Source organism: Tiliqua scincoides, chromosome 1 (genome assembly GCF_035046505.1).
Source record: "Tiliqua scincoides isolate rTilSci1 chromosome 1, rTilSci1.hap2, whole genome shotgun sequence".
Lineage (NCBI taxonomy): Eukaryota > Metazoa > Chordata > Lepidosauria > Squamata > Scincidae > Tiliqua > Tiliqua scincoides.
Window position 1 is genome coordinate 240780060 of NC_089821.1, and position 13115 is coordinate 240793174.

Here is a 13115-nt window from a genome sequence, read left to right on the forward strand (position 1 = left end):
TTTTAGAGTGATGAATCCAAAAATGGCATCGTTTTGCCAACTGAATCTAGTTTTGAGGGTACAGCATAGCCACCTTATCGGCCGATTCAAGCAGCTTCCTCGTAAGGAAGCCAACACCATGGCTTCCTCACATGGAAATTGCTTGAATCAGCCTATAAGGTGGCTATTCCATACCCCCAAAACTAGAGCCAACTGGGCAAAACCGATGCCACTTTTGGATTCAGCACCCCAAAAATACCCAAGAATAGGTTTAACTTTTAAAACAACAAAATATTTGTAGGCCTATGTTATATGTATGATACGCATACATGCCAGAATATAGTTTTGTTCATATGAGAGTTTGAATGCTCCTGTGTTGAGATCAAGACAAAATACAACTGGAGACAGGAAGAGTACACCAATATGGCTGATAATTAGAAGATAAAAGTTTCAGGGCCTGGAACACTGAAATGGTCTCCAGAATTGAATAGAAGGATTCACTGCCGAATGATATGGACAAGTGCTCCCCCTGCTGGCCAGATTAGGACCAGCAGAGCCAACTCAATGCCCACGTGTTTGACTACCCATCTGTGGACAGCAAATCACCCTGAACACATAGAAAGATCAACCAGACCTTATATCAGGGTTTAAGAGAATTATGGGAGGAATACATAACAGATGCTCAAGCACAATGGTACATAGTAATGGGGTTGATTCCAATGGGTCCTTCACGTTACACAGCATGTGGTGCACCCAAGACCCTCATTTTGATAAAAAGCCATGAGCCAAGCGTAACTGGGGCCTGTGGAGCTATAGCAACAGAAAAATGGGCCACATGAATGATACAGCTAGGCCCTTGTCTCATTATCTAGTCAATGGAGGCTGTTGCCTCAGAACCAGCCTTGTAGCACTTGGGCCTGTTCTTACCAAGTTCAGGCAAACTGTCTGCGCCATTTTAGCATACAGGTGGGGGCTCAGGTGATTCAATACCTTTTTTCCTATGGAGGCTAGGCTTGAACAATGTCCATCACTGTGCTGGTTTTACACTTACAGAAGTCTCTTGTCTGTATGGAGAAGCATTCAGGAATGGAGTCTCCATCTGCAGTAGTACAGAGTAGCAGCAAAGTCCCTGAGAACTAGGCCCAAGTTCATCAAGGCTTCCAGATCACCCTTCTGGCAGCTGTCCTTCCCTAGTTTAAACTATTATTAGACTGCCTTTGAATTTTGCCCTGGGTTCCTCCTTCCCTGCTCCAGCTATTGATTCCCTTCATAACTCATTTCAAATGTGATTTTGATAGCATCTCTACAGAGCAACATACACAATAATGAAAATGAAACCTCATTCCACTAATTTTCTGCTCGAAAGAAACATAAACCTATGAGACACTTCAATAAGAAGAGGATTAAAGCAGTTTAAAAAAACTAACCAGAATTCTAGATCATTATAAAAAAAAATGCTGCAATCTCTTAAGTTATATTTACACTGAGGAATTCTCTGGGCCCTGGATGTGATCTGCTGCAGGGCAATAGTTCTATGAACTCAAAGTGCTGTCTTATTTTGGCTGGTCACCACCTGCAAAGGTTTGGGCTCTTTTTTTAAAAGTCTCAAGAGAGTCCATTTCATAGGCCCTCTCAGTAAAACATTATCCTTTCAGATCCATCCTTGTGTCAGCCACTGTCAAATGTAGATTCACACTCAAAAGACAGTCTGTGTCTGCACTTTAATAACAAGTAGTATTTCTGGGATGCTTTGCATCTAAAGAATGTGGGGTTTTGTTTTTTTAAAGATACATCACTGGAGTCACTGAAACTGCAGCTGCTTCAGGAATGAGGCTGTAGAAACAGGGTTACACTAGAGGAGGGGCAGCCTGGACGAGACATGGCTCAAGAGAAAAATGAAGCAAGACTTAGGAAAACAAAGCACTGCTTTTTGACTTATTGTAAGCTATATTGATCCATCCAGTAGAGTGGGGAAATCCGCCTTTACATTTCAGCACAATGGAAGCTGATAGGGACAACTACAGCTAGTGAATGGATAATTAGTTGCAACAAGAAACCCCCCATTTTTCACAAACCATAGAGAGTCCTATCCATTTTCTTCAGGGGTTCTTATCTGGTCTAGCTGAGTGGTTAAGAAGGATTTTCTGGAATCAGTTATGAATTTGGTATGTCAAATTTGTTTTTATTTGGAGAGTCCAAAATGATATTGCTATGATTATTATTTTTCACATTTTTATATTTTTTTACTGCCCTTCCTCCAAGGAGCTCAAGGTGATGTACAAAGTTCCACTCTTCCCTTTGTCCTCACAATAACCTTGAGCGGTAGATGAGGCTGAGAGATAGTGACTAGCCCAGGGTCAACCATGAAGCTTAATGGCTGAGAAGGGATTTGAACCTGAATCTTCCAGGTCTAAGTCTGACTCCTGAACCACTTCATCCTGGCTCTTGTATTGCATAATATCTGTTCAACCTGCAGATCTGTAATTAAACCAAGTTAGAGGTCGTGCATTAGAGATACCCCTGCTCAGAGCACAGGAGACCAAATAACATGTCCAAGCCATTAAAGCTACTGATGCCTTTTCAGGACAAGTGACCTGCAATACAGTAGAAACTCCAAAGTTTACCATCTCTCTATAATGACCACCTCCTTAAGTTGACCTAATTTTCACAGTATGGACAGACACTGCAAATACACTATGGGAGACCAACCGCTCTATATTGACCATCTCCGTAAGTTGTATCTTGACCACTTCGACCATTGCACAGACCAACTCACTGAGTATTAATCTACCCTCCGTAAGTTGCCCACTGAATGCGATACTGTGGACCTGTGTTTTGTCTGGTTTGTCCCATCTTGGAAAAGCAATAAGCCACATGACAATCACTCCCCTACGCCTGCTAGAGCGTGTGCAAGAGGGTTTTTATAGGTGGGCACACTGCATATGGCCGACAGACCTGCGCCGGCTGTCGATGGTACCTGGACATGTACCAAGTTGTGAGGGACATGAGGTTGCTTGTGCATAGATCCTTCTGGGGCACTTCACAATCCCTTCTGGTCTTCACCACTCAGAAAAGTTTAGTGTCATCCACAAACTTGTCCACCTCCCTGCTTATCCTTGTTTCCAGGTCATTTATGAAAATTTTGAAAAGCACCAGTCCCAGGACAGATCCTTGAGGCACTCCACTTTCCACCTCTCTTCACTTTTTTTGTCAATTGCCCATTGACACCCACTCTCTGTTTCCTGGTCCTCAACCAGTTCCCAATCCATGAGAGGACCTGTCCTCTTATTCCCTGACTGTGGAGTTTTCTCAACCGCTTTTAGTGAGGGTTAGTATCAAATACTTTCTGGCATTTAGTGAATCTGAGGAGACCCAGTGGAGGCCAGGCAGCCTAAGTAAAAAAGTGGGATTTTTTTTTTAGCTTTTGGGTGTATGTAACATGCTACATGCTATGGGCTGGCAAAGGATAGCATTGGTCTGCCTGTCTGCTATGAAACCAAGTATTTTTTTTTAACTTACAATTTTTTTTAAGCTTATGAATTTTCAGGGTTTTTTTTAAACACTGATTATGGGCTGTTTATTCTCTGTCTCTTGATATAGATATAGATGATATAAATAGTAAGCATCACAAGAGGATAAATTCTCATTGATATTTGCAACAAAACTTTTTAAAAATCCAATCTAAATAATAACTTGGCCTTGCATCTGTTGTCCTGGGAGCTAAACATGATAATATTTATACGCCCTTTTTTCCGTATGTTGACCACCTCCCTATGTTGACCAATTTCCTCCAGTCCCTTGGGTGGTCAACTTAAAGGGGTTCTACTGTATATTCCAAAAAACCCTTGTGCAGGAACATCAACCACTAGCAGCCGAGTTTGTCTGCTCAGTTTATATCCTTAGTGTGGAAGGAATAAAGACAAGAGGTGTCCGTCCAGTATCCACATCTTCTCCATACACAAGTCAATATAATATCTTCCTACTAGTATCTTTTTGACTGTTCAACTACCAATGACGAAGCATACAAAAATGTCTACTTTGCTCAGACATGCCCCAACTCAAGAATTTAGCTAGCATTCAGTCTTCTGGTAACCCTTCAGATCCATTTCACCTGCATGGACACAATTGTCAACATACAACTGATCAGTCACAGTACAGGTTAGTGCGCTGTGCTACAAAATCAAGGGGGGAAAAATCAAGCCAAAATCAAGGGAAGAAAAGATAGAGTGCTCCAGGTTTCCAAGGCAAAGAACAAGTTTAGGGTGGCTTGGGGGGGGGGGATGCAAAGCAAATGGATCAAGCACATGATTTGTTCTATGTATTACAGGGAAACAAATCATGACAATAGCCAATGATAACAGGAACAATTCCTTCCCAGTTTCAAATGGGAAAACAACTTAAGAGTAAAAGTCAGAAAGCAAATCCTATTTTGATATTTGAACATACAGATACACACGCACCTTATGGTGAATCAGACCCCTGGTCTATCTGGGTCCATGCTGTCTGCACACTGACTGGCAGAAGTTCTCCTGGGTGTCGAGCAGGGGTCTTTCCTAGTCCTACTTGGAGATGTCAGAGACTCAGTCTAGGACTGTCGACATGTAAAGCATGAGTGAGGGCACCTTCATCAAAGAGGGAAAAAGACCTCTGATTTCAAAGGACTGAGACCGATGTGCCACATTAATGCTCACACAATAGCCATAGATCTTTCTAACTCGGTTTTAATTTTCTAGCTAAGTAGGTTCTTGGCTCCCAAAACTACTCAAAGGAGACCATCTCAGGAGTTTAAGCTCTGCCCTAATTAACATTCAGTTTAGAGACATTTGTTCTTATTCCCTCATGGTGGTTCCAACCATTTTTGTCGCCCCCCCCCCGTTTGTAATGTTAAACCTTCCCGCTTTGTCTGTAGGATATTTGTGGACAGCTTATTTCACAAGCCGTAAATCTTCCATTAATGCAATTTATTCAGTTCTCGCATTTGGTACAAGCAGGATCAGATGGAGATAGACACTGAGTTAAATTATTAAATATGTTGAACTGTTTCAAAAGTCTAGCAGCCAATGTAGACTGCCACAGACGAATGGGGCATTTAATGCATCTATATATTTCTTCATTAAGAACTGGACTGAATTCTGCTCTGAAACCCTGATCCTCCTGATGAAAAAACAACAAGTACACATGGTTTGGTTATACTGTTGTGTTTTTAAGCATAAATGGGAGAGACTAAACATCTCCTTTGCAATCACTGAACTATTCACTCCTAGTTCTATCTACCATACAGAAAACCAAGGTTCCTTTATACAAGCAATTATTTTTGAAGATGCAGCTCCAGAACTCACTTCAATCTCAGATTTGTTTAGACAACCAAGGAGTTACAGGCGTAAAGACAGATCAGCAATGTCTGAATCATTAGGAGCTTTGTTTTGTCACCAGATCAAGGGCTCACGAATACAGTAGCAAAAACATTATTTTTAGGCATGCAGGCAGATTAGGCGACTCAGTGCAGACACACAGTGATCAGAGAATGAATTGAAATTGTAGGCAGAAGGGTCATGGGTGAAGCACCCTCGGACACCCTACTGTGCAAACTAGATTTGTTGATTCAGGATAACAATCCTGAAGGCAACCTGTGAAATGCTTCCGCAATCTCCAGTTGGCTAAATAAGTCCATCTGGAAGAGTTATAGATATATAAATCACTTCCAGGAAGAGAACTTTTTTTGAACTGCCAAGTTGCTAACCAGTGTCTGAGTTTCCTTTGGTACAACTACCTGTGTATCCTCTCGCTTTCACTCTCACCAGCCTCCCTCCGTCTTTTCAAGTTGTCTGAAATATGTGTTTCCTCAAAAACCTGACAAAAACCTGACATGGTGATAATTTCCTAAGCTATGTTGTTCATATCAAATTATTCAACATCTGTCTTCATGTTCCCACAAAAATTAGCATAAGATAGTGGTTTCCGATGACACCTCTAGTGAAATATTTTGACTTCTACCAGTAAGTTGCAAACAACCTGTCAGGTGGATAATGTCAGTTTCAAAGTATGGCATATTCAGATGGCTCCATGGGCTGCTTGGGGTTTGTTCAGAGTGAAATTCTACTTGCCTAACCCTGGGTCTGGGCAATGCAAAGGGCAGGAATGATTAGGCTGTACAACAACAAAAAAGGGCAGTACCAGTCACTGCAGACGAAAACTGAAATCCATGTTTGATGAGTATCTGATAAGAAGGAGGGGGAGAAAGAGTCTTGGGGAAATTACATATTCATGCGGCACCAAAAGCTCACTTAGAGCTCTCCTGCTGCAAGATAAGGATTGTGTCCCCAGAAAATGCATAGCCAAAAATCAAACAGACAAGGAAGTCTGGCTGAGCACAGGAAAGGGAAAGTTCTATATTACCACAGGGAGCATCATACTTATGTATACTACTTAGTGGATTCCAAAACCTCGCAAAGAGATTTCTTCAGGCTACAAAGTCGATTCCATCAGCTTTAAAGCCAATGGGAGCAAGATGTATGAAAGTCGTTTAAGGGGGGGAAAGAGGAATGAATTAAATAATAAGCCCTTTTCACACCTTCTAAATTGCATTCATGGAACATGTAAAAGGGGGATTAATATCAAGACTGCTGGCCCCCTCCTACCTCCACACTTCCAGGGAAAAGGCCTTCTATCTAATAGAGATTTACACACCATTTGCACACCTTCCACTGAGGTCAAAGGGTAAGGCCAAGAGGTGGATCCATCATTAAAGAGTCTGCTTTCCCCTCTGAGTTCTCTGTATGCCAGGGAAGGGAAGGTGTAAATAAGAATTTACAAGCTGTGTTCCTGTGCTGCAGTTGGGAAGACACTTGGACTGCTGGTTGAGATCACTGGTCCTGTGTTTCTACAGCTCCATTTACACACAGTTCTCATAAAGCAGGAACAGTCCTGCTGAAGTCGGGATGTCAACTGACCAGGAAGAAAACTTGGCCTGCTCCTGTGCCTTTGACAGAGTTTGGTATGCAGGATACAGCCTGTGAGGGAGTCAGTGTCAGAGACTGGCATTCCCACCAAGTGATGCCTTCACATCAAGCCCCTTAAGAGTACAGGAAAGCAGCTAGCAAAGCTGTTGGCATCCCAACACTGAAGTAGTGAAGCAGAGGGCCTCCCCAAGATAGCCATAATTATACAGATCAACTGGGAAAAGAAACAGAAGTATCCCTCTCTATGTATCCCTCACCCTAGTCACACAACATTAAAATGCAGGCAGATTCTTACTCGATACACCCTGTCAGCGTCAGAAATATAGAGCTGACTCCATAACCTTAGAAAGTGGAAAATAATTCACTCAACCAGATCCTTTTTTCAAAGAAGTGCAGTGAGGACAGAACTACTACTTGTTGTGAATGTTCTGTCTACTTTCCCATCACCATCGTTGGAGACTTCTCCTGTAAGGTTTCTATCCAATCGCTTTCAAGGGCTATTTTCCCAGATAGTCAACCTCTGCTTATTTGAAGCTCACCACAACCTTCCATCTTCCACACCAGAATATGCCTTGAAGATGTTGATTTGTTTTCTGCAAGCAGACAATGATGGGGGACTGCCAACTCACAGCCTTTTTCTCAGCATGAGAAGAGAAAGTTGGACTGTCAGCTGCTCTATGTTAGCAATAAAACACTCCAATCAAGGCTTGTTAAATCCTGTTTGTCAAGTAAACAAGACTTCCAAAGCTCAGAACAAAGCTGGAGGGGGGACTTGCTCCAAAGAATGTGGAATAAGGTGGGCTTCAAAATAAATGTTGTGAAAAAGGAAAACAAAAACTGCTTTCCCCTCATGCACATAGACAGGATGCATGTTTGCAATCAACAATTGATCAAGAAAAAAGCCTGAGCTCTTTTCTCAGTACTTGTCTTCCTATCCAATATATTTGTAATCCAATCTGCGACACTCCTTGCTAAATGCTGTATTAAACCAATATGCACCAGCTTAGCTTACAGCTATGAGGTTTTGCCATATATACTTGCTAGGGCTAAGAAGCTGTGGGTGCACTCATATGAACAAAAACAGCGAGGGAATTACTCAGAAGGCCATTCCTTACTTTGGTACTGTTCCTACATTGTTTTTATGATTACAGCCTTCCCTCCCCCTCCCCGTAACAAGCAGGATTCTGAATGGGTGGCAAACCTTGTTTTTCACTTAACAAAACTATAGTTATGGATGTAAAGCCAATGGGCATAAGAGGCAGCCTAAGCAAGATTTATTTTTGCTTTGGAGTTTCCCTTCAGGGTCACCAAGCTCCTTCCACCCTAGCCCTCCCCTGGATTCAAAAATACTGGCCAAGAGATCCCTAGGATATTATAGTTCATTTTAAAAAAGATTCTAGAATTTTCTCTTCTACTTTCTCAATGGGCAACTGCAGCAGAAAAAAAGGCTTTCTTCTATTGCCATTCACATGAACAAACTATTCAGAAAAAGGGAAAAAATCAGTACTCCTGTTTTATCTCATTTCTGCTTCTCTCTAAAGCTAAATCTTACAACCATGACAACCACACAGATGCCACTTTAAAGTCATGAGAGTAGTTATCATGTGGTAGGCCATTCATACAGAGCAGCTCACTGTGGGGCTGGGTATTTTTTTCCCCCCTAACTCACCACACACATCCCTTTCCTTTGGGACAAATACGAGAAATGTGAAACAATTAAAAGTGGCCTCCCCAAGGTAGAAAGCAGGTTATAGTGACAAAAGTGTTAAACTACATGAAATCTTTCCTAACATGAAACAAGGCTTGCTTTCTGCATGTGCGCAAGTGTGGCATGGCATAAGAGGTCAAGTACATTCTACCATTAATCCAGCAAGACTTGACTTTTGAGAGTCCTCAACACCTATTGGGGGAGGAAATAATGTGGCCAGCTTAAGCTTATCCTTTTAGTAAACAGGGCTGAATTGATAAAATCAGATAATGAGGAAAGGAAGATTACTGGGCTTTGAAGCACTTCAGGAATTGTATCAAACGCCAATTTGCTTAACAAGCCTCTTCAAGTAAGAAGCAGGCTAGAAGGACTTTGACTCCTAATTAAACCAGAGTCTCTGCTCCAAGTCTTTTCTTTTAACACGTTTTATTTACCCTAGCCATCTCCATAAACTTAGGCAAAGGGCTTTTATGAATGTCCACATGGGTTATTATTTAAAGGGTACATCACATGGCTATTTTATCTAGTTTAATCTGATTTAATCTCAGTAGATTTAGTCTGGCAAAATGTATTTATAGCCTTCATACAGTGTTTGTGTCCCTCTTCCACAGCCTTCTTTTCTCACCACTCTAAAACAGTATTTGAAAGAAAAAGGGGTGGGGAAAGGGAACTAAAAAACAAGACTAGTATTCCCAACTTTTCTGTGATAAGTGCCACAACAAATAAACATTCAGAACATGAAAGGCTCCTAATTCAGTATTGCTTGAGGGGCTACAGCTCCAGACCAATGCTTAGGGCAATAAAAAAGGGGGGAAGAGAAAAGCATCTCTAATCCCGGTTTAAAAGTTTTCTTGCAAGTGTAATGACTTTGCTTAGAGCCCTGCAAAAGCCAGCAATAGCTGCAATTTCACCATTAAACAAATAACTGCGACTGGAGACAGCTTCAGAGAGAAAATTGCGAGAGGAAGGCTGTGGAAAGTTTGCGGTATGCCCTATCAACAGTCCAAGCCGCACTTAGACAGTTCTATATTAAAACCATTATTCTCTCAACAGATAGTTGAAAGCAGCTACATTTCTGTTTGTACTACGGAAGAAAAAATAAAAAAAGAGCCTGCAGAATAAATAAGGAGTTGGGTGTGTCATACTACCTCTAAAGGATGCCTTCATTTCAGGATATTTGCTCTCCTTTGCCTTTCCAATCTTCCCCTGAAATATCACTGGAATATTATGTTACTCTGAACATCTAGAGGTTCAAAAGGAAGAAGCACAGTGGATAAAGATGCCTGGCTGTATTAAAAAACAGGGTCTGAGATTTCATTTTGTTTTGTTTTTTTAAGCCAGAGGTAGGAGAAGATTGACAATCTTAAAAGGGCCTGAAGAGGCCTTTGAAAGCAAAAACCCACTAGTTCTGCTTGGACTGCAGCAGCCGGGCTAATTAAAAAGAAAAAGTTTGCCTGGGAGCATATAAAATACCCATGGGTACGGAAAAACCTGCACATACAATGATTCTCTTGCCACAAAGACATTATGCACCCCATCTCACTGCTCTTGGGTGCTTCCTCTAATTTCCCTCTGGACCTTAAATCCCTCTCCCCTGCTCTCTCTTCCTTTTGACAGGCACATAGATTGGGGGGGGGGAAGAAGGAGCAAAAGACAGCCTCTGTTTAGAACAGCAAAAAATAAGTCTAACCCTGAATTAACATCCTAACCCCCGAGGAAAGAAAATGAAGATCAGTTTCCATTAAAAACCAATGCAATGCCACCATTACAGCTTCAGCTGCAGTGGGGATGAGACACAACTGAACTCAACAGTGGAGGTGTTTGTTTACACATAGGTAAGATCAGCTGAATGCTGGATTGTTTGAGTTTGCTTTTTTAAAAAAAGAACTCACTGGAGGCCTACTGTGCATTCAAATCCCTTTTCCTTGAAAGGGGGGGGGGAGAGAAAAGGATGTGTTGAAAGGGAACTTTATAGCAGTGCACAAAGGAATTGTAAGCTAATACCGCATGGTCTGAAGTCCTGAGAAACTGATTTTAATAAATAAAAAAAAGTCCTTTGTGTGGGTTTGAAATGCAGATTTCCAGGCTGAAGCAGGAAGGCTGTGTCTGTAAGCTCCATTGAGTATCCCAGGAGTCCAGGGTAGGCATGCACATGTCACTGCCCCTTGCTTGATGCTGCTGAGTGGTAAATCATCTTGTGCTGCTGCTGGGAACATTGGGGGTGTGTGCGCGTCCCTGCAATTCTTCTGTGCATCTCAGAATGGGCCTTTGCACACCTGAAGGATGCTGGGAACACTGGCGTATGTGTGTGTTTTTCCCTGCTGGGAACGTGTGTGTGTGTGTGTGTGTGTGTGTGTGTGTGTGTGTGTTCCCCTGCTGGGAACACTGGGGGGGGGGTGTTTCCCTGCAATTTTTGTGTGCATCTCAGAATAGGCCTTTGCACACCTGAAGGATCCACGCTCAAATCCGATCCGTGCAAATAGTGGCAAGGAAAAGGAAGACAATCGTTGGGGATCAGTGGTCTTCCCCATCCACCCACTCACCCCTTTCCAGTCTGTGTCTCCTATTGGGAGAACAGACTCTTAGAGCTCAAGCCTATGCATGTCTACTCGGAAAGAAGTCCCATTATAGTCAATGGGGCTTACTCCAAGTAAGTGTGGTTGGGATTGGGCCCCTGCCCCGGCCATCCCCGCCTCGAGGAGGAGCTACCTCGATGATCCCGGGTCCCCAAACGTCCCTCACTGCTACTCCTGAGGGGGACTCCCAGCAGCAACAGCGGCCGTGCATGCGCGCTGCCCCTTTGCAGGGTTGGCTCCACAATCCCGCTTCATTTCAAAAATCCCGGGAGTTCGAGGACGACGATGTTGGGGGTCTGGGATCCGCCTCCCCCTTTCTTGCCCCTTGGCCAGCCCCCGATCTGGCCAGCCCAGAGACTGCCTCGGGGGCAGGAAGAACAGCAGACCCCTTCCCTAGCCCCAGTGGGCCTGTTTGATGCCGGTGCCGCCGCGGGACCAAAGCAGTGGCGTAGCTAGAGGGGGTGCAAGGCACTGAGTTTTGCAGGGAGCCTCATCCCGGCGTGCAAGGGGCCTTTCCCCCTCGGAGCCATTCCAGGCGGTGGGAGCCAAACGTAGGCGAATGCTCCCAAGGGGAGGGGCGCTTGCACGCCGCGGTGAGGCTCCCTGCAAAACTTGGTGCTTTGCACCCCCTCTAGCTACGCCACTGAACCCAAGATCGCAGTATCGACAGCTGGAACGCCCGTCCGTCGCCGAGCACACCTCCCAGCCCTCCAGACACGCGAGGCGCGCAGAGACACGCACAGCCTCAAAGCCACTAGTCCAGAGCCACAGCAGGCACGGTGGGCAAGGGGCTGACAAGGGCGAGGAGGCGAGATGGAAACGCGCACAGCGATGACGGAGAAGGGGGGAGAGACAGAACCCCCCCCCAAATGAACTGACTGCAAATCCTGTGCGGGTCTACTCAGAAGTAAGTCCCATTATGTTCAATGGGGCTTACTCCCAGCAAAGCGTGCAGCCTGAAACGCCTCCTGCTCAGCGGACTTCTCCCTGCTCTCTCCAATACAACAAGTTGGTTCTTGGAATGGGGGGGGGGGAGCGCGTGGCCTTCTCTCTTGTCAGACCGAGGCTTGAAAGGGTTAATCGGCGTCATGTCGCCCGGCTCGTACATCTGGAAAGCGGGGGCGTCCGAGGCACCCAAGCCTGGCACTAGGAAGTAGCGAGAGGAGCTGGTGGAAGCACTCTCGCTGCATCCATCTCTTCTCCCCCCCGCCCCATCATTCACTTTCTGCTGCCGCAGATGCTGCCAAAAACACACAGACCTAAACTTGGATGCGATCTTGGCGTAGCCCTCCACCCCCCCCCTCAAGCAGGAGCCCACCGCCACCTCTTACCATAGACCCCTTGCCCCCTGGTGTACACCGGCACCAGAGACAGGAACAAAACCCAGATCGTCTCCATCTTCAAGGCTGAAGCTTCATAGCCGGCGAAGTAGAGCAGCCAAACCCAAAAGAGCCCGGGCACCATCGGGGGAGCTCTTCGCTGCGCACCACTTTCCACAGCCCTCCAAAGCAGGGACGGAGCCTCCCGCGGGGACAGGGCGCCTCGGAGCACAATCCTACCCTTGTCTACTCCGAAGCAAGTCCCATTGTCTGCAGCGGAGCTTACTCTCGGGAAAGCGTGCACAGGCTTGCAGCCTAGCCAAGTCTATTGGGCGAGGGTCTCGCAGGAAGCGGATGGTCTTCTGCACGCAGTCAGTGCGCACGATGAGAAAGACCCTACAACGCGGAGCAGGAACTAGAAGTGGAAGAGGTGCGAGGAGGAGGGAGGGAGAGAGAGCGAAGCGGCAGCGTCCCCTCCTCGGCTCTCCAAGAAGAACACCAACAAGCCCCCTTTGCGCCCAGACGGCCACATCAACGCAGCAGTGAACCGGCACGCGCGGAGGAGAAGGCGATC

The 13115-nt window shown here is 44.9% G+C and overlaps 1 protein-coding gene across 1 annotated transcript in view; it reads right to left on the bottom strand.

Moving 5' to 3' along the window:
* Positions 1 to 12686, bottom strand: part of MDGA1 (MAM domain containing glycosylphosphatidylinositol anchor 1) — a 284044-nt gene extending 271358 nt beyond the window's left edge. Inside the window, exon 1 of the mRNA XM_066611613.1 lies at positions 12554 to 12686. Within this exon, the coding sequence (XP_066467710.1) occupies positions 12554 to 12686 (133 nt within the window). The remainder of the gene's footprint in view (positions 1 to 12553) is intronic.
* Between the last annotated feature and the right edge of the window lie 429 nt (positions 12687 to 13115).